Source organism: Bombus pyrosoma, linkage group LG9, assembly GCF_014825855.1.
Source record: "Bombus pyrosoma isolate SC7728 linkage group LG9, ASM1482585v1, whole genome shotgun sequence".
Taxonomy (NCBI): Eukaryota; Metazoa; Arthropoda; class Insecta; order Hymenoptera; family Apidae; genus Bombus; species Bombus pyrosoma.
In genome coordinates this window covers 9,059,751-9,082,545 of record NC_057778.1, presented here as the reverse complement: position 1 = coordinate 9,082,545, position 22,795 = coordinate 9,059,751, and the positions used below count along the sequence as shown (strand labels likewise).

The 22,795-nt window shown below is 29.5% G+C and overlaps 2 protein-coding genes across 12 annotated transcripts; both read right to left on the bottom strand.

Moving 5' to 3' along the window:
- Positions 1–44: 44 nt before the first annotated feature.
- On the bottom strand, positions 45–14,945 carry LOC122570717 (aldehyde dehydrogenase, dimeric NADP-preferring). 8 transcript variants are annotated; one of them, XM_043733474.1, is made up of 13 exons: positions 14,776–14,943; positions 11,720–11,846; positions 4,910–4,944; positions 4,645–4,788; positions 4,481–4,576; positions 4,170–4,391; positions 3,903–4,066; positions 3,593–3,823; positions 3,313–3,510; positions 2,234–2,349; positions 1,260–1,395; positions 1,016–1,169; positions 45–536 (listed from the first exon to the last, which is right to left on the bottom strand). In XM_043733474.1, exons 1-13 carry the CDS (start codon positions 14,800–14,802, stop codon positions 516–518), a joined length of 1,671 nt encoding a protein of 556 aa, XP_043589409.1. In that variant the 5' UTR covers positions 14,803–14,943; the 3' UTR covers positions 45–515. The 8 variants fall into 8 exon arrangements, with proteins under 8 accessions (XP_043589409.1, XP_043589408.1, XP_043589410.1 ...); XM_043733473.1 differs by lacking the exons at positions 45–536; positions 2,234–2,349 and adding an exon at positions 2,989–3,104 and having other exon boundaries at positions 594–1,169; positions 14,776–14,944; XM_043733475.1 differs by lacking the exons at positions 45–536; positions 2,234–2,349; positions 14,776–14,943 and adding exons at positions 2,989–3,104; positions 12,793–12,926 and having other exon boundaries at positions 594–1,169.
- Positions 14,946–16,577: 1,632 nt separating this feature from the next.
- On the bottom strand, positions 16,578–22,726 carry LOC122570719 (putative glycerol kinase 5). 4 transcript variants are annotated; one of them, XM_043733486.1, is made up of 13 exons: positions 22,487–22,625; positions 21,560–21,696; positions 20,453–20,546; positions 20,326–20,379; positions 20,044–20,203; positions 19,095–19,209; positions 18,616–18,809; positions 18,383–18,509; positions 18,094–18,198; positions 17,874–17,968; positions 17,611–17,774; positions 17,348–17,481; positions 16,578–16,859 (listed from the first exon to the last, which is right to left on the bottom strand). In XM_043733486.1, the coding sequence occupies exons 3-13, from the start codon at positions 20,491–20,493 to the stop codon at positions 16,690–16,692; spliced, it is 1,359 nt and encodes a 452-aa protein (XP_043589421.1). In that variant the 5' UTR covers positions 20,494–20,546; positions 21,560–21,696; positions 22,487–22,625; the 3' UTR covers positions 16,578–16,689. The 4 variants fall into 4 exon arrangements, with proteins under 4 accessions (XP_043589421.1, XP_043589419.1, XP_043589420.1 ...); XM_043733484.1 differs by lacking the exon at positions 21,560–21,696 and having other exon boundaries at positions 20,280–20,379; positions 22,487–22,726; XM_043733485.1 differs by lacking the exon at positions 21,560–21,696 and having other exon boundaries at positions 22,487–22,629.
- Positions 22,727–22,795: the final 69 nt, after the last annotated feature.

The window sequence follows — 22,795 nt, the reverse complement described above, 5'->3', positions numbered from 1 at the left end:
TATTTATCGGATTATATATAATTCTAATAAAAAGAGTGAAATGGTAGGGTTTTTTATATATTTATTTGACGTTATGGCAACAATTTTGCACATTATACATTCTATATACACTATAGAAAATTTATATACTGATAAATCTTATTGTAATCTTTAAAAAATACAATGTGTTATTGTGGAAGCTCAAGTTAGTTATAAAATATCTAAAAAAGAATTATGTCATAAAAACACGATTTTTTAGGGACAATTTTTGTGCTAATTTATCTTCTAGTAACTTATACAGTATTAATAATATCAAAATAGCGATTATTAAAATTTTATACGTGTGTAAGTATATAAGCTCTAAAGCTAAATTTTTGCAGAAATGTATTTGATTTTTATTTTAATATTTAAAAGTTCTCTTACTCGTTGCAAACACGTACGAATTTAGAATACGAATAGGTAAAAATTATACATAAATAACGTTCTGAAATTTGTAATTGATAACATGCTTTTGTAACAGTATTGTGAGGAGTCCATTAATAATTTTCTTCTTGAACCTGAAAAAGTATTTTCGTATATTAGTTAAGTATTAGGAAAGAACAAAATAATGGTGATTTATATAGCAACACTTATTGCCTTTATTGAGCCGTCAGTAGTTGTGTTAACATAATAAATGATAATATTCGTTAAATGTGCGTGTTGTTTCGTGGCGTTTTAACTATAGATCATAATAAACATTTTTATATGGAAGCATATAAAAAAAAACATATATAAAAATTTAACGAAATGTGATTATAAACCATTTTCAAGCATGAACTATTCTTTAAGGTCATAAGTTTCAAATAGTAAATCACTTAAATTAGAATGAAAATGGAACAATCAGTCATTTCCAACATTTAAGTTTCCACAAATTAATTCTACGACTATAAAGTTTGCATACATTGTGCGGCGAATATTTTGTGCGGTGATGTATAACAGTTCAAATTGTTACGAATATAGATTAATATGTGCACTAAATACGCTTCGGTTTATATACCTTTAAAGCAGTTGAAATACCATATGTGACAAGAATTCCCAAACCGAATGCTAAAAGATGTGGAATGTATTTAACTCCCGGTATATCAGGCCGTTTTGCCAATAAAAGTCCTATGTAAGACAACTTCTTGTCGGAATATGGCGGATAACGGCATCTGCAGCAAATTACAAACAATAGTTATTTCTCTATAAATTTATTCCTATGCTAGATTATGTACAATATAATTTTATAGAATGATGCTTACGATGCCAATGTTTCTCCTAACTTATTAAAATTTTTAATAAGGCAGCCTTTTTTGTGCACGAAAGTATCATATGTATATCTTCCATGGTAAGCTCCCATACCAGAATTACCAACACCACCAAAGGGTAAAGTGTCAACTGAAAGACAGATATTTAATGTTCATACATTAAATATTAAATATAAAATATGTCATAATATATTATGATATTATATACACAAAGTACAAACATATGTACAATATAAAATTATTGTGTGTGCATGTATATATGTATATACATACAGAAAATATTCGATAATTGCATAAAAAGATCTTTTACATAATTACACAGTCGTCATTCCTACTACAGGAGCGAGGTCCCATAGTGTAATGATTGTACATCAAATATCACTGAGATAATGTATTTAGATACCAATCCAGAAGTAAAGCTTTTTTATTTTTAATCTTTTTTAAATTAAACATTTACTATCATATTTTTCAGGTCTTTCCGTTTAAAACGAAACCGAAACGATATAATTTGAATTATATTTACTTATTGATATGTATCTAAGTATCATTTATCAAATAAGCAAATATGCTCCGAATTATACCGTACTTGATGCTACTACTGTCGGTAACATGTAACAAACATGTTGGTGAATGTTACATTTATCACAAATCAAAAATAAGAAAGTTTGATTTTTTTAGTTAAAAAAGGTCTTGGCTTGTCACGGACTTTTTATGTTTTATATATTGCCGAACGTTTTAACTCTCAGTCCCTCTTTCTCTTTCAATCGTGTTGTCCTTTTCCATATCGGAGACATCTAAGCTTTCAATTTCGAGGAATGGAGTCGTTTCTACCAATGCATAATTGCAACACCTGGGTCGCAATTTTTGTGGAATTATCGAATATTCGCAAACATACAACAATGCATGCAAACATGCATAAGTTTAAACATTATACAAAAATATCTAGATGTATATTTGTATCAAGATACCTGTGACATGCATTATTACATCATTAACACAAACACTACCACTGCTTGTATTTTCAAGAAATATCGATATAGTCTTCTCTTCAGTACTAAATATATATAATGATAATGGCTTCTCCCTGTACAGGATATGTCACAATTTATGAATTAGTAATTGAAATCGTAATTGAAGATTTGTAGGGAATTCAAACTGTTTGAATCTTTGCATCATATATACAAGTGCAAGTTCATTACAAGTGGTTGTAGCGAATTACAAAGAATTATAAACATTAAAGTATCGTAAGGATTTTACAATTACTACTACCAATATTATAGGCGTACTATCATGGAATGCAATTTCAAAGATGTTATTTACAAAAAATTTCAAATATACAGAGAGTCTAAGTGTAATTTAATTAGAATCTGACAAATTGCAGCATATCAGAAATATATGAGTGGATAATCGTTTTTTATGCAATTAATATTTATAAAACTAAAATGAAGAAACCTTCACCTTGGTTTACTAGGTAATATGAAATATTCATGTGTGATTATGGATCATGAGAATTCAGTTTGAAAAGTGCTATGATGGAACATGTGTGATGGACATTAAAGAATATGTAGTTATACAACCACAACTGAAAACCGACACCCCAATATAAATACATATTAGATAAAATAAAGATTTATACAGCTTGTAAGGACTGAAATAAATTTTATTACTTCATTCCATATACTAGCAAAAAGTCTACTATTCTTGGCTTAATATCCTAACTCACCACAATATTGCATTATCGTGTCATTTACTCCTACATTTCCACTACGAGTTTGATTTATTAATAAATCTTGAACTTTCCTGTCCTTGGAAAAAATATATAGTACAAGTGGGGTTTCTCTAAACGTAAAGAATTAATTGCCATATATTATTTCTTGTTATTTGCTTTATAAAATATTTTAACGAAATTTATGAAATTGTATAAATTTTCAGTGTGCATATAATTTTAGAAGTTTATAATCCTTTAAAAATATTTCTATGCATTTTTATTAGTAGAATATTTTTGGGCATGTTTATTATTGAAAAAATTTATATGTAAAGAACTCACCGACTATTTATGAAGTTAATTGCTTCGTAAGCGTTATTTATGTTTACAAATGGTAATATCGGACCGAATATTTCATCTTGCATAACGGGATCAGTAGGCTTGACATCAACGAGTATAGTTGGCGAGATATATTTTTCGTTAGAATCACAATCACCTCCTAGTGCTACTTTGCCGTTATTTAAGTATTTTACGAGACGTCTGTAAAAATATGAGATTTCATAGAATGCAATATAATGTGAAATTATAGGATACATATATATATATATAATAAAAATCTTACTTATAATGTTGTTCGTTAATTATACGTGTTAAATCTGGACTTTCTTTGGGATTATCACCATACCATTCTTTGAGAACCTCCTTTGCCTTTTTTATGAATTTATTTTGAATTTCCTCAGTACAAAGTACGTAATCAGGTGCAATACATGTTTGTCCAGCATTAACACATTTGCCCCAAAGTATTCTTTTCACGCTCACTTCTAAATTCGCCGTATTATCTATATATACAGGGCTGTAAATTAATGCATCTATTTATCGCTTTTATATTATGAAGTGTAGAAAATAAAAGTAATAAATATACATTTTTTTACCTTTTACCACCTAGTTCTAATGTTACTGGCGTTAAGAATTTATTCGCCGCATCGCGAATAATTTTTCCAACTGTAGTTGAACCTGTATAAAAGATGTAATCGAATCTCTGTTTAAGTAGTTCTGTTGTTTCAGGAACACCTCCTAGCACTACATGAATACATTCCTAGAATGTGTAATATTATTTTACAACATAGTGAGAAATGCTTATATCTTTTCTTGATTATTTCAGAATCATTTTCCTGTTAGAATTCGTTTGGAGTACATACTTGATCTAAATATTTTGGAATAATTTTTGCAAGAACTTTTGATGTGGCAGAGGATATTTCTGATGGTTTAATAATAACACAGTTACCAGCAGCTATTGCACCCATTAGAGGAACTACACATAGCTGGAAAGGATAATTCCATGGTCCTATAATAAGAACCACACCAAATGGATCTTTTTTAATTTCAACCTTGTCCAATATGTTGACTATTGCCTTTGGAGGCTAAAAGATACAAATAGTTGAGTTATATATTTATCCATTTAAATAAGATAGTTAAATACGCATAAAAAGTTACAAAATATCGAAGATACTTTTTCATCAGCTGACCATTCCTTGATATATGTAAGCAAATCTTTGATTTCTCCTTCTGTAAATACTACTTCTGTTGTAAGAGATTCAAATTTAGACTACAAAGGAAGAAATCCATTATTTATGAACCTGAACGTAAAATATAATGGATAGTTATTATACAAACTTTGTGCAGATCACTAGCAAGAGCAGATACAATTTCTTGTTCGCATTCTTTTATCATAAGTTGTGCTTGCTTTAATTGTTTTAATCTCCATTCTAGTGGTCTTGTTTTACCACTAAGAAATACATTTCGTGTGCGTTCAACAAGCTACAAAAAAATTGTAGATTTAAGTATATAATAAGAAATTTTTTATTTTTATATTTTTCTGGAAAATTTGATACATAAATTTTTTATTCTGTGAAATAGAATAACAAATCAGTGTACTTACATTTGCATAATCTGTCATTTTCCCCTTAGTTTGTGCTAGAATCAGAAGAAATAAATGACTATATAATAGTTACTACGAACATCTCTTATTATAATATAATAATAAATATTATAGTATATATGATATAGTATTATTTATAATATAACAGAAACTATGATGAATAAATATAAAGTAAGCTATTATATTTTCATAAATGTAAAGAATAAAGGATATATTTATATTGTTTTATTTCTGTAAGTATATTATAGTACAGTAATATATTAAAAGAATTATTTGAATATTTCTCATATATACTGCAACACAATTCCATATTATTATTATTATTTATAACATTCAAAATTTGATGCACATAAAACCAGCTTAGAAATATAATCACATGAAGCAACTGAAAAAAATTTAATTACATAGGTACATATATGTGATTAAAAAAGTTTAAAATACGTGAAACAGAACGTACTCATTCGAATAATAAGTGGTTCGAGATTATAGTTCGACTATACATCAGATATGTCTGTATTATAGTAATACAGGATAGAAGCAATTCAGTCTTTGAATAAATACATATTAAGATATCAGCGTCGACAAATAAAACTTAGATACGTATAGCGCATTACACACTTGTACGGAAATAAAAAATATTCGTCATATACGTTAATAGATTTACTTAATATTCTCAACTTGTGTATAATATTTTTAGTTGTTTAGTTATTTAATATTTATTACAAAAAATTATAACAAATCTTAATATTATCAAAAATATTTATTGTATATTACTATATAGAAGATACGGATGAAAGTATGTTTATGCTTCAACATTCGTAATTTATTGAATTATAAAACGTGAAATTATGCAAGTGGAACCATGAATCAATTCTTGGAAGTAATGATATCTATTTTCCTGTACACATTTTAGACACGTGGATTTATAATAAAACGTCATATTGCATAGATAAAAATCTTCAGTAATAAAGTACAGAACAAATATTTTTAATATAATTAAATAACTAAATAATAAAATAAAATAATTAAATAATATAATACAATAAAAAATTACTAATATAATTAAAAATGAAAATGTCTTTACTATCCAATTATAAGCAATACAATTAAAATACAGTAATATGTTTAAAAAAGCAATAAAAATAGTAAAAAATTAAAATTGAAAGAATTTAAAATAATTTTAATCATATATGTAGATATACGTACATATATACTTGTCCTCTGAAGAATAAAAATAAACTTAATTTTGAACAAGCACGTTTGTTTGGTGCGAAGCAATGAGGGAAGAATAATCACAGACGAAATGTATTTAGATATAATACAATAGATTTAATACCATATGGGTGCTTGTCTCACTTTATATTATATATTCTGAAATACCGATCGTGTGAAACAGAGATTCTGGGATTGCTTTGGTATGCCCTCTACAGTTTATAGCAGTGAATGCAGAAATTTGATCCAATCACCGAAATTGGTAGTCATCAGAAATAAAAATGTCTACCTCTTTTATTACATTCCCATATAAATATCCATTTACATATTACATTTCGTTCTAGAACATTTTACAATATGGAATTTTATTAAGTAAAAATTATACTCCTATCTTTTAGTATAATATAATGGACATATTATCAATTTATGTTCTTTTTGATAAAAGTTTGTTTAAATGCGATATTATTAAAATTATTTTTATTTTTACATATTAAAGAATAATAATTAAGGGTAAAGTCTTTTAATGTTTATTTAGTATAAATTACAGAGCATCAATGAATGTGTAATATGATGGTCTTTGTTATCGCGTGGAATGATAAACGCAAAAGAAGTTAACGGAAGTAGATTTGAGATTTTCTGAGGAAGGTACATAGTTGTCAGAATGCATTCTAGGAATGCAGTCATATTTGTCACACTTTTATCACATTATTGTTACTGTTTTACCGATTCAGAAAAGATAAATTTTGCTTGGAGAAATGTTCCGTTTATTAAGGAAAGACATCTGTTTATTAAGTCATGAAGACTAAACTTTTCAAGGTAATAATGATTACTATTGAACAGTTTTTTTGAAAATTAACTATTATCTTTTGTAGTGATTTAATTTACAATAGAATACAAATAAAAATTAATCTACACTTTGCAGTCAGATAAAAAACAACTAAAACATTTCTTACTGTATGAAGAAATCTTTCAAAAGCTGAATGGCGACAAAGTGATGTCTTCTAAATGAAGTTATATTTCGAAGAATAATTTTCTCTGTCCACTTGCCGAAAAATAAATTACAGTATCAAATCATATACTTTCGTTACTTAACTCTTATTTAAAACATTTCTTCGTACAGTAAGTAATTTTCGATGCTTTGTCTTGTGTTTCATGTAAAAAATAATTTTCTATTTTTTACGTTGTAAATAAAGTCAATCTGAGAGTCAATGAAATGTCAGCATCATGTTTTAAAAGAACGGTTTAATTGAGATTTATGATTACTTTCAGAACCTTTGACATTGTAATAAATATAATATGATGTAAAAAATTTTAATCTTGAAATTCCGAGTATGCGGTATGTTTATTAATCCAGTCTCAAAAAAAAAAGTAATTCCATAGAAGAATAATTTATCATAGTAATTTACTCTGTATGTGGTACTGAATTGATAAAGAAAACAGTTTGATATTTCTTTATAGATGTCAGTACTATAGTCATTTAAAAAGAAATTATAAATTCCCACATAAGATTAGTCTATTATTAGTTCATGATGGTGAATATTAGTGCTTTCACAGCACGCTTTTTATTTTTATGATTTTATGTTCACATATGTTATATGCGCGATGTTTCAAGTATTTAATGAAAGAATAGTTAGGTATTTTAATCTTGTTATAGATATGTATAATACTACTAATGATAATCAGCATTATTAGTTTACGTTGTACGAAATTGTCAAACGTTTACGATGAATCAAACAGGTAATATCTCATAAATGTATTATACCAATTTCTATATGTATCAGTTTTATAAAGTGTGTGTTCAAATTGATATTTGTTTTATTGAAAACTTAGGAATTTGACTTTATTATTAACCTGACTAAAAATGTAATTCTCACTATTTGAATGAATGAATAAATAAGAATTTCCTAACTTTGCTTTCAGATTTCTGTTAATCGAAGGTAGATCTTAATTCTAGTCATCGCCAATTTATTTTCAATATACGTGAGTGATGAATATAGCAAGTATATTATTTTATGCTATTGTACAATAAATTTAAGTAGTTGCGACAGAATTATCGAAGTATATAGTTGAACAGAATTATGAGCGCGTTTTCTTGCGATCGCACGCACGCGAAATTCAAATTTTTTGATTGGTCAGTGAAGGAACATAAAACATAACAAAGTGAAAGATGTGCACCAGAACATACTACAGTGTATCATATTTTTTCATAAAATTCATACCATTAACATTATCGTAAAACTTTACTGATGGTTCCACCGTAATTTTTACACAGCTCATACTTTATCGCTATCCTATTCTTCGATTTTTTCCTTGAAGACACAAGAAGTCCGATAATTACGCAGGAATATGAAATTTTAACGCAATTATCATTTAATACGACTTTTGCATACACAAAACCAAGCATAAGTGTTGGTACAACTTTTAAAACTTTTTTAAGATTGGACTGAACCTTTTTGAGAAATTAGAAAAATTAGTTTATTAAAGAGTTAAGAAAAAAGAGAGAGAAGAAAAAGTTTTATTCTTAAATTTTAAAACAATTGTAATTGGTCGGAATCGCGAAGAAAATAATACCTAAGGGTTGCTTTTTATAACTTTTTTATCTGAACCTATAATGAAAATATTATTGAATTCGGTTGATGCAGTAACAAGCTACAGGCATCAAAAGATGTACAAATCTTTAGACTTATTATAGTTATAGGCAGAAAATCGTGGGAAATTCAGATTTTCCATTGATGAAAACCATTTGTAATTTATAGCAATTATATAAATATAGTATTTTATATTATACATATACACAACATAAATATTATTTAAATATAGTATTTTTCAAATGTTCGTTACAAGTTCAAATAAAAAAATTATGGAAGAGGACCTTTATTATTTCCATCATGGTTTCAACCAATTGTAATTTTTTCTACGCATTTTTCGTTACATATCATTTAATAAACTAATCCTTTTAACTCTAACTTCTCAAAGAAACTTAAGTCGTTTGGTAGAATTTAAAAAAGAATATTCCGTCTGTGGGTGTGCCAATACTTATGTTTGGTACTGTATACATAAATAAGCAGATACGTCTAGCTTAGTAGCATTTTCATATATTAAGATAATAAAGCAATACTACAAGTGTTTGATTTGTTAAAAGTTCTTGCGTAATGTACTACGTACAGGAAGAAAATAAATAAAATACGTCAACGTATTTCCAACTCATGCAAGTTAACTAGTCTTTAAAAACACATAATATACACTCTTAGTATGAATACAGGTAAGGCAGACAATTTTTTAAATAGCATAAAAATTATTATGGTTAAAAAAAATGATTACTTTCAATGTTCAATTATTTGAACAAGGAATTCGAATAAACAGATTTGCAATATTTATTCATTGTTTAATCATTTTACATCTATGCTAGATTTTACATCTATCACTCACCTTTCAGTCGCAAATATATTTATAAAACACTGTTACTTGTGTACTATCGTCAGGTATACGCACTTTAATAGAACTAAACTCACATATACTCCTCTTATCTTATATATTTTCTTCAATGTCTAGATGATCACTAGAATGACCGTGCACAAATGATCAGATTCGATTGCTGACAGATCTATGAACGTAATTGTGCAACAAACCTACTAGAACATGTTCTCAAGCGCTTTTATACCTTCTTATAGCGCGTTGATACTCGCGCCTGCGAAGAAGCCCGATGGCATACCGGGGATAAAATATTCTAAATATATACTCGTCGATTCTTAAAATTCAAAATGCCTGCTGAAATTTTTAAACATAAAGATTTTTAGCAAAATACCTAATAGAAAATTGAGAACTGGTGAAAGGTTAAAGATTTTTAGTAAATTCGTGGAAGTAGCAATTCTTAACTTTCGATAAGACTAGATTTTTGATCGAATTTTGGAAATTGTTAAAAGATATGTAATAGAGAAGATTTATGATAAAAATTCGATCAAAGATCTAGAGTTTGTAGTTAATAATGACAAAGCGTGGCGTTTACCGCTGCTTAGAGATGAAGTAAACAAATTTCTGAGATCGATGTTATATTTTTTAATTACGTTATCCTTACTTAAATTTCCCTCCTTATTTACTGCACTTAATATGTTAGGATCTTAATGAATGGTATAGGACTGTTGGCATAATTTTGGGAATTTGATAAAAGATTGCGAATTTTTATGCACTTTTGAGAAAGTTAAAAGTTCAAAGATGCACAGAATGCGTAGAATATTAAAAAATTTGTAAGACAATCATAGTAGAGTATTTGTTATAATATTTAGTAGACGAAATAAATTTTTATCTAAGTTTCGTTTTTTTTTTAGTTCTGTAAAGCTCTTTTCTGCAAAATTTATCCCATTATCGATGTCTGACACCACTAGCACAATTTAGTACAGTATATTATAAAAATCGAAACAAACTTTGCATCGCATAGCTTCACGTATTACGGCTTTACGTTACTACGTAATGATGCGTTGCTTAATAAGAGAGCTGTGGTAAGTTTCAGCTGGTTCGAAAATCATACAGATAGACAGTCAAGAAAGTTTAAAGATAGATATGTATTTAGCGTGGGTCAGTGATTTACAGAATAATTTATACGTCCTCGAAGTGAAAACTGTTGAAACCCAGCACCGTGTTTTTTAGAAATGACATCGCTCCTATCGTCTCTTGCACAAACGTATTGGATTTACACGTAACACAATAATTCGATTTTATCAGATTAGATTTAAGAAACAAATGAAAGCAAACTTCATTGAAGAAAGCAGGAAGAAAAGCGATGCATGAAAATTCCTATTTATTCTGAGTTTATTTATATTATTTTGACAATTCTGTATGAATCGAAATTATAATAGAATAAAAATTGGAATTAATATTTCTTTGAGATCTCTCTTTCTTATACTAAAAGAAATAATAATTATAGAAAAGTCTAAATGTTTCAATGTTGGAAGCTTTCCTCATAGAAATATTGAAATTTAGCTTTATTCACTGTTTTGTCTAATGCAGAATTAAAGATTTCGTTGCTTACATCATTTTTCCCTAGGGCCCCATTAAATAAAAGAGATAAAGGAATGAGTATTCCCATTCCGTGATTGCTTTAAATTCTACATTGTTTTACACAGTAAATATAAGAAGTAATTTTATACTGGCCTCCAGTATATGATAATTATAACTACAATTAAATTGCTCCACGTAAGAAATACTGTCAAACAAGTTTACTTTATTAACTATATTTTATTCGTCATAGACAGATTGATTCTTGCTCGATCACTAAGAAATCGATGTGCAAAAGTCGAAACATCGTAATAATTATTCGTTAAATAACACAATGAACCAAAGGCACTAAACTATTCATTCACATTTTTTAAATTTCACTTCAAACATAACTGGTCTCAAAATTAATCATCTTCAAGTTTATCGATTTGTCATCGTTGGATCTTCTTAAAGTTTACGTAAAACCTTTCTCTTTTTCATGCCATTAATCATCTCGATTATTATATTTATTTATTACTATATATTATTATATATTATATGAATGAAGATACGAAGAATGGGAGGGATGAAAGACTAATAATAATAATGTTCATCGAGATCACTTACTCGACTTGTCGTCTGGTAATTCTGACTCTATATCGATCCGGTGCACTTCCACGACTGGCGTTATACTCTGCGGCTCGGGAGGAATCGGTTGTCCATTCGTATCGCTCATTTCGAGCACCACTTCTCTCTGGAAATAACCGTAGCAATTAGCGTATCAGCGAAGTTTACATATCACAGAACCAAACATTTATTATTTAAATTGATAAGTTTCGACATTTTTGTAATATTCAAGGTTCATAATATTATCGTAGATAAGAGACTCTCTAGACTAAATGAGCGATAAACGTTATTGTTAACAATAGTTGAGAACTGTGAATACTAATGATAAAATTGATCGTCTGAATGCTCCTTACTACGAAATTCAATCACGTTAAGTTATTGATTCTAATTAATTGCGTATTTTTTATTTTGATTTTTGTCCCAATCGTAAGAACATTAAATTTGCTGAATCAAAGTATTCAAGTTATGTAGTCACTCGAGATAATCCCAAGTGATTAATATTTCATAGAAGTAAAATGTCTTGATCCGAAGCTTAAGAACGGAACGAAGTATTAGAATTTCGTAGTCTGGTGCGTAGCAAATGTAGTTAATCCATCGTTATTAATACGCACGGTAATTTTGATCATTTTAACAGTCGTTTTCTTTTATTTCGTGAACGAATTTTTTCAAGTTGCAAATTTTCAGTTTTATTTTCGATCTTATCAATCTGATCATAATAGTCATTACAGTGTCAATGAAATTGAAAAATGTTTTATTATTAACACACATGATATATTCATATAAAAGGTTTCTATAAACGTTCAAATACTTTCATAAATCACTATGTATACATATATGATTCTTGTTCGTATGTACATGAACACACGACTCAATAATTGTTCGAAACATTAATTGCTTCAAACTAAATTCAAGCTTATGTAATTGATCTTTTTTGTCAATTAAATTACACCGTACACAGTTCACCATTAACGTGAAATCTTTCCGTGAATCTTAACGCGAATCAAGTGGTTATCGATAGTAGAAAATACTTTTTAAAACGTAATACAGGCATAATTAATTGCAAAAGCACTTACGAAATAGTCGCGTCTCTAAGATATCAGTATTTAACTAGTCATGTTACTAATGTGGAAAAGACGACGTTGCCTTTCACGCAGCTACACCACGACTGAACGCAGAAATATCCTTTTAAAATGGTTACCGCGATGCAAAATAACGTAAAAGGATTAGTGGTTAGGATTTAACAATGAAATTTTTGCAACGACGATTAAGGATGATGATGAACATAAAGAGAGAGAATTAACCGTACAAACATGAGAGGTCAAAGATGAGGAATTTATGATAATCGTTATCTAAATTTTTGTTTCTGTTTGATTGTTTTGTATCGCTTTGAATGTTTGTTCTTCTTTTCAAAGTTTCGGATTGTTTTTAGGATACTAGAATATTTGTTAAGCATGCAATTAAAGATAGTTTTAAGAGTAATTTGTTCTTTTTTTTTTATTTTGTATTAAAAAGATGAAGATACATGGACAAAATAAAGAAAACAAAAAAATGTGGAACAATTCCAGATGCGAAATGTCCTGAGATAACCAATATAAATAATTCGATATAAATAATTTGTACAAAAGTGCTAAGAAATGTCTACTTGACCAGCCTACTTTTATTTTTCCTTTCTCTGAAACGAATCTTTTGCTCAAAAACTGGTTTATTGGTTTGCCGTATCGTAGAAATTCAAGCATAAATGAAATAGTGCTGTTAAAATACAAATTCCATACATTTCAATACATGTATTGAATTATAATAAACAGTAAGCGGGAATTGAACTATACGTTATTTTAATACTTTTTTCTAATAATTTTATTCAAGGTTAATGACTTGCCGATGCCAATCTAAGATTGTCAATTATATTATTCCTGAAATAATATGATTTATTAATAAAGTCAAAATTTAATATTCATCAGTGTCCGAACTGTCTCTACACTTTATGATTATTAGGCTTCAATAATTAATTCCACAATCATTTATGATTTATATTCGTCTGACTTAAACGCTATTATTTAAATATTGTTTGTAATTTTCTAGTGAAAATAATTGATCTCATGAAGATGTTTTATTTTTAATTTTAAAAGAGTCTGAAACATCTCCGTTTCATTTCAGATTTTTCTCTCATCTTCATACAAATTTCTCTTAATACGTATTTTCATATTCTTTCATCTTCCGAAGTTCATCACTGCTTCCTCTTCAAATTATTTCCTTCGATATGTTTATCGCGCTCCAAGTTATTTCTGCTTTCTCGAAAAATTCTCTTTCGTTGTCACTCCACTTCAATTTAAACACTTTATTATTTCCTTGTATTCTCCGATTATCAATTATTTTCAATTTTGTTATTTATAATTGTCCTTCTCGCTTAAATCAAAGTTATACGATATTATACGAAGAGAAAATGCAATAGATGTGTGTCGCTAACTTTATTATATGAGATTCATTGGTAGAGAAACGAATTAACATATGCAAACTATCTAAGTAAATGTCGATGAACAAAGGTTCTTTTTTTTTCTTGACAAAGTGGTCTCACGTGATCCAAACATACACGAGTTTTAAAAATTTTAATGACCACAACTCATTTTATTTTAAGCTTACTTTTTCAAATGCAATGACTTGCCGGTTTCGTTAAATCATAACATCTTGTTATTATTTGTCTTTTCGATTTTACCGTGAACAAATTTTTTTACCGGGTTTTTCATAAAAATTCGTGAAGCTTCTCTTTTTTAATTGTAGATATAGATTATATTTGCATTCACATTATTTTACTTTGATCAATAAACAACTTTTTGTATTCTTTGATTTTTCCTTGTTTACCAATATCACCACATTGTTTTTTATTATTTATGTAACGTGACGATAATGATAAACCGTCGTTTTCAATTACTCAGATTTATTTTACAAAGAAAAAGGTAGCGTGATCAATTATCGTATTTATTGAAAAGGTGGATTTTTAACGAATTCCTGAACGAAAGAAGATATCATAAGGTTTGAATCCATACGAATATTGTACTCACCATAGCTGATTTTTGTTGATCGGTCATATTTCACGTTTTATTACGGGAAGCTTAAGTGTTGCAAGTAATTTTCCGGTACACTTTTCCAACAAACATGCGATGATTATTGCTGAGGCACTGTGGGGAAATCGTCGCGCGATCGATCGTTCAAACGTAATCGATGAAAATCAAGGCCTGAATGTCGATGTCGATAATGAGAGAACGACTGGCGGGAGTTGGAAGTTCATTAGAAATATTATGCTGAATTTAAAAAGTCGAGGTCGTGCTTATTTGCATACAAACGCCGTACCGGCGATTATCGTCAGAGTATCTGGATCGATATTTTCAACCTGGATAAATGTTAACAAGCTTCGTTCAGTTTATTAAGTTACGTGAAGAAATTTCGAAACGTAGAATTGAATCAGTTTTTAAAAGTAAGAATTTTTTAATCCATAGCAATGTTTATGATAACGATGAAGTAAAATTTGTGAATTCTTGGAGTAGAATAATATTTAAAATAAATAATATGCAAATGAATTTGCATTAATAATATTCAGCTGTGAGTTATTTGATATTATTCGAATAAGAAAATACTTTAAGATGCTCCTCTCGACGCTTTAGCTGCAAAATTACATAAAATTTGCGTTGGATTATAATACCTGCACAAAAAAAAAAAGAAGAAAAAAACAAAAGAAATGTAAATAAATCGATGCGACGCAATTTCCGTAACTCAATCTTTAAATTAAAGATTGTCTTTCTTCCAGTGAGTTGGACGCTTTTGTTTCCTACTTTCCTAAATCGTTTGTGAAACGTGGCTTCTCAGTTCACTTTCTTTGGCACTTTCTCTACGGATGCAGATGTATCCTGTGCGGGCAAACTTGCATGAAGTAATCGTAATCGAGAAAGTCTATTACGCAATCTCCGCCATAATTGTATAATATTATTAGAAAACTGGTTCATACAACTTTCTAAGAAAAATCAACGTTGATTTATTTCAAGCTGCTTTACGATAAAAGTTATTGAATCGATCAAAATGTAGAAAAAAAAGTATGTCTTTAAAAATGATTCGGGCATATCTCTGTAAGATAAATTCTTATTCCTCGACTACTCGAATTAGATTTCGAATCAGCATTAATTTCCAGATGAAGTTATTTCTTATTCGAAACTCTTACGAATCTTCAGTTTGGTAATTTCGTATTTTCATGAAACATATGGACAAGTGGGTCGTGTCAGAAAAATAAAAATTTAACCAGAGTGTGAAAGTCCATTTAACGCAATGGAAATCTTTAATATCACAGGTGAAGTTTCCATGAAAAATCACACAAATATCAGTACAAAATGTCTTCACTTCGCAGACTAATGTATAATTTTCTTATGCGTTCAGGACCACCCATCCTCAATGTCAGGCATATTATCTTTAACCTTCGTTCGATCGCCCCGACTTTTCTCGAACTAAATTAATGATTTAAACGTTTCCCCTCTTTTTTTTTGTTAATACGATACGAGCAACTTTTGTCTGACGTGTATCTATTAATTTTAAGATAAAGGCGCACAGAAGTAAAATATAGAAGTATGGCGAGAATTTTCGTACCATTTTCATCAAGCGTGTAACTGCAATTTTTGTTAAGTATATATGTAGATATGACAATTCGATACTATTCCCAATTAGGTATAGACATATAGGAAATTTTTAATTTTTTTGAATAATAATAAATTATTTCACTAAAATATTTGTTATGAATGGAACGCGTAATTGAACAGGGATATATTTATTTTTTAGAACCGTGATTATTTTCTTGTGGATTTAAAGGAATATTATATTGTTTTTTTAATAAAAATACAAGTTTTATTACAACAATACATAAATATCTATATGCGAGTATATTATTAATAAATTTTTGCTATCACAGGATATCGCATTTCTTAATGTATTTTTCACTCGGATATATCGTACGAATCTTGAGAATACCATCCACAGAATCTCTCGAGAGCTTGTTTCCATTGAGCAATTATCGGTTGATAATGAATCATGTTCTCTTTATTTGGATGGAATATCCTTCCTGTTTTTCGAAGTTTTTGTACATCCTCTCTGTTCTTCCATACACCTAAATAAGCAAATAGTTAAAGTATAATTAAAGTTAATATAACTAAAATGGAAAGCAGAACAGTTATCAAAGAACGTAGGAGAGGAAAGAAATAATATAGTTTCACGTTATTAGCCTCTCTACATTTTGTATTACGCGAGAAAGTGCGATTAAATAAGCGCACTGTTTCGAACTTTCTCCATTATTGTACGGTGCGAAAGTAGAATAAAAAGCATGTTATGTTAGATTTTGCACCGTCTAATACTACGTTTATAATGTTCCTTTCAAACGGATACAATTTAGTTTATGGCTCAGTTTCTAACCGATGTGACCACGATACTAACATATGTGATCACAATAGTTTGGGTTAAATTTGTGTAAGAATGAGGAACAGAATAATGAAAAATATAAGTCGAACATGGTAGACCATTTCAAGTTATTGTTGTGGCTATTTATGATACAAGGATTCTAGTTGTAGAGAGTTCAATGCGGTCTAGCGATTTACATACCGCATTGTAAACCAGCGAAAAATGCCACTCCTAAAATAGACATCTCTGTGGTTGTCGCTCGTTCTACGTCAAGACCTGTTAGGTCGGCTAATAATTGCAACACAAAATCGTTTGCTGACACTCCACCATCGATCCTATGACAAGAATAGCAAAGCACGATTAAAATTAACACAATAATAGGAAGGATTGTTAGTGGATATTACAAATTTTTTGGATATTTTTTTTATGTCTAACGTGATTTTCATAAGGAATTCTTTGCTAACCGTATCTTCTGATAAGTGAAGTTAGTTTCTTTGCCTAGTGCGTAGAAAAGTTGCATTATTCCGAAAACGATACTTTCTAACAACGATCGAATAATGTGACTTTTATTTGTAGTAGGTTTTATGCCTATAAAACCTGCTGCTGCTGTGTAATCATTTATTGGAATCTGTAAATAAATTATAAGGAATTTTCTTAATCCAATTGATTTCATAGAATTAAAACTTCTTAATTTTTATGAATACGATTTTTAAGGCATTGAACTCACGTGTAATCCGCTAAATGCGGGAATAAAATATACTCCATCAGAGTGGTTTACTGAGTTCGCGATGTTTGCTGTTTCAGCAAGATTGTCGATTATACCTGAAACAAACTAAGTCTTTAAAATTTCAACAATATGTTAACCCACTTAGATCGTATTACTTCAAATCATATTACTTGTGAATGACAGTGTAGATGTACTTGAAAATTTCGTTAAGAGTAATTACCTATATTTTTGGCCCATTCGACAATAGTTCCAGTGTCGTTCCATGCACCTTCTATCATGTATACTAATTCATCGCCTATCTGCCATCCGATTACAGGATACAAACCTATTGAGAAGAAGATTAAAAATCATGATTATATTTATCTTTGAGATTTACTAATACTTGGTTTGTTTATTCTTTTTCTAGGAACATCACTGCAGAATAATCTTTGTATGTGTTCTGCGACTTTTAACAATATTATTCTGCTAGAAATAAATAAAACAATTATTTATTCTAATGGAAAAATCACCTGCGATCGAAGCATGTAATTTTCTTCCTGAATTCACATTCATAAAGGTCCCAGTTCCCAGAGTAATTTTCAAATCTCCAGGCTGCATGCATCCGGAACCAAACAGCGAGGCCGATTGATCTGCCATCTATTTCAAATTACATTGTTAAAAAATTACATTATTATAAACAAAATATTTGATATTGAGAATTGTTTGGTCGTTTCAAATTTTAAAATAAAGTTGTACAACTTACTGAGCAAAATATAGGAATTTCAACACCAAATATGTCCTTTGGGATAACGCCAAAATTTCTACTGGTATCGACTACTTCCGGAAACATATTACGTGGAATTCCCAGAAGACCCATCATTAGGTCAGACCAAGTCATAAGAAATGGGTCGAAAAGTCCAGTTGCTGCTGCGCTCGAAACGTCTGTCACGTGTTTTCCTATAGAAAAAGTACGTTATTTCAAAGATCTTACTATATATAAATAAGAAAATTACTTATTCTCATATTTTCTTATTTCATCATTTTAAGATAATACGTCTTGGTGTGACGATATTAAAATTAAAACAAGTATAGTTAATAATTAAATTGAAACAAAGTCTTGGTAAACGGAATTGTCTTGAACGTTCCAAATAAATAATAAAATGAAAACAATTGGGTATATGAACTGTCTTTACTTGTTTAAAATAAATATATACTTTTAAAATATAATGTTGAAATGAATACCAGTAAGTTTATACAAAAGCCAACAATCAATGCTTCCGAATAAGGCGTTTCCGTCGTTCGCCGCTTCCTGCAAACCTGGCACGTTTTGCAGAGCCCACAATAACCTTAGAGTTATCTAAGTTGCATCGCAAAACAAGTAGCAAAAAATAAACGATACGTAAATCAAAATTTCATAACCGTCTATGTTCTGAATATTATCTTATTTCCTATCACTCTATACTACCGTATTCTACCATTATATTAAGATAATCTTTTGTTCATAACAGAGTGAAAAATAACAATCTACATTACACAGTTATAATATTTCTTTTCAATAAGCAAACAAAATTTCGACTACAGAAGACAAACTCAGATTTAAGAAATCAGCAGGATTCAAAATTGATTGGAAATGAAGCAATTATGCATAAAAAGAGGCCGCAACTCTCATTGTGTTGAATTTCGAATATATTATAAAGGGGAGGGTTCTGAGTAACACGCACTTTGTCCCACGTGTGGGACGATCTTGTTTTAAAAATTATAATAAAAAGAAAACGATTAGATTATATTTTTAGATTAAATTTACTCCAAATTATATGGCGGTTTAAAATGAAATTGCATTTGTGTAGTATTGCGATAATAGTGGTAAGCTGGATTAGATTTCATGGGAGCGGGGGGGTCTAAAAGACGAAGTGCACGTTACTCAGAATCTTTCCCTTTACAACATATCTCAAGGTCAAGATCATCGGAGATGAGGCTCGCTTTTGAGCATAATTACCGAAAATGAAAATAGTAAATTAATCGTTGATTACAATTAAGTGATTACAATTTTCATTTTCCATCTTTCATTCAGAATTCGTACTTCACGTTCCATTCGAAAGCAAACAAAATTTTCTTTTTCTAAGCTATTATGAAAAGAATAATGTCAAGATGCAAATAAATAATTTTGTGAAAATTTAAAGGAGACAGGAACCTGTGTATTCAGGAATTTAAAAACACTCATCAACAAGAATCGTTTCTCGCCGAGAATCTTGTGCAAAATGTACGATCCTATTCGCAATCCTCTTAACGTCAACGACGAGTTCCATTGCTTCACTATGCTGTCAGCGCGTAGATCTTTCCACGTGATAAAGCTGAAACGTAAAATAAAACATTCGAATATTTATAAGAAACTACCGAAATACATAATGAATGGTTGATTATACTGGCTTATGATAATGTTTCCCATCTTTCGAGTTCCATGTCGTAAAGCTACCTCGTTGTGTGGAAATACCGATGCCAACGATCGATCCCGGGTCCACTTTGGCTTCTAGAGTAATAAAAGGAAAAAATAATTTCGATTCTTCGGAGCTACAATGTTCTATTCGATTGCTAGAGCTTACCTTTTAAAGTGTTCTTTATTACGTCCACGATGATCGTCCATAGCTTGTCTGGATCTATTTCTACGAAGCCTGGCTTTGGATATAAAAGTTGAACCTGGTATTTAAAAGAATAACGGAATTAGACGTTTTAGCTAGATTAGATTACGTAATAAGTTCGTTCGCCTTTCTATGTCACCAATTAAATGAATTCAGTATCTCTTAAATTTTGTTTACGAGTGAATTAACATATTTTATTTGACTTTCATATATTAATATGTTCCTTATAAGAATATATGTTTGTATAACTGAAATTATACTCTATACTAGCTCGGATAGTAGAAATCTGAATATTTTTATATTATTTGTAGAGATCAAGCGGCGATGGTTGTTGTTTACGTCATGTTTGTTCTGAGATCGAACCTTTTTACAATTTAATATATTTCGTCGCTGGCAAAAGCTAGTAAATAACGATAAAGTAATGTCAACATACATTTACTGACATGTTATTTTTTCAAAAAGCAGTTGCCAGCGACAAATACAATATTGACTTAATGTAATTAACAACGCGTCTAAGGACGTGTGATACCGTTAAATCATCAGGATCTTCCATTGTCGATATCATATTGTCACGACTCATCTGCGATAAGAAAACAAATGTAGACAGAACGTAATACCATCAAAACCGTTTCATACATTTAAACGATGAACGACAATTTCGTTAGAAATAAAAGAGAATTACCGTCATGATAAATTCTGAATAGAAAAATGACACGGTAAAATTTATTCGATTTATATTATTACGTAAGCAGAGATCAAAGTGAGAAGGTCAATAATAATACTTGTATTATTTATGTAACATTTTCCGGTTTGTAATCTTCTAAGCTAGGAGAATTTCTCTATTCGAGACATATTATTTTTACATATTTTTATACAGTTTTTTTTCTTTATTTGTTTATTTAAAATATTTAAATCGTTCCTTTACGATTACCATTCATATCTATTTAAGGAAACGTATCGGTTGTAACATCCTATCTGCTATTTAAATGCGATGAACTACTTTTAATTGCATATTTTCTTTCGTATTGATGATAACGATTTAGAAATGATAGGTAAGTAACTATAACATACTATGATATAAATAAAATTATTCGTGTTATTATGACAAGTGTTTCTTTCCAACGGAGGATGTAATTATACAGTTGTTGCTATGACTGAGATATTGTTCTTCCCACTCGCTGTTGCGTGTAACTAATATATTGTGTATTCTGGAAATATTTAAAAATTTTAATTAATCGATTCGGTTATATCACTTAATAACTTTATTTTTTTTCGTCAGTGATACCTAATCGGGAGATTGATAAGATAATACCTTTTCCATCAGCTAAGAAAATCAAGAAATAATTTTTAGATATAAATACTTTATCTCACGTAAAAGAAGCTGTTACGTGATAACTTTGTAACACGAACAGTAAAAAATGTATACTATATTTATGCACATACTATCAATGTATGAATATTTATTGCAAGCACGTGTACACATACGTGAATATATATAGACATTCATTATTCGGAAATAAAAATTTATTGCTGAGACAAGTCATAGGATTATTAACATTTTAAATAGTTTATATGTAAGAATAAGACACTTCTCTATAATCTACCGCTATCGATTCATCCATAGTTGCATATTGATCTGAAAGTTAGCTCAACATTTCTGTGTATTTTTGACTTTCCAACTTGAATTTGTAATTTAAGACTTAAGGTTCGCTCTAGAATACCTGTCCCAGTTAGAAAATAAGAAACGGAACACAAGATAAGCAACGACACTTAATTACGCGATCACTATCAAACAAAGAGGTTAAAAAAATCCCAATCTTTAAAATTTATCATACTCGCTTGATTATTTATTGCACTCTGAAAGGAATCTTCTAACAAACTGTTATAAATTTTCAAATTTCACTTGTTAGAAGTCAAAAATTATGAACGTTGTCAGCAAACATATATCTCTTCGTTGATCCTAAGCGATATCTGCGAAAGCTAATAAACATAACGAACCTTCTCCGCTGAGGAAGCAATTGTGTTCGCTTCTTCGTCGATTATATGAAAACGCACGGTAGTAGTGCCCACATCGAGTGCCCCGATGTATTTCATATTTTTCCTAGCAATTCGATTCTGATTCTTCACTCGATTCGTTCACGTACTGTCCAATCAATTTCGACGCACAGAGGAAAAACAAATTTACACAACTACTTGCCGGTCGCACGATGACGCGCGGCAGACTAATGTTCAGAGCGTGTACGTTGTATATAAAGCAGAACGTAGTACTACGCATGCCCAAATAGCCACTTTATCGGTATTGTAAGC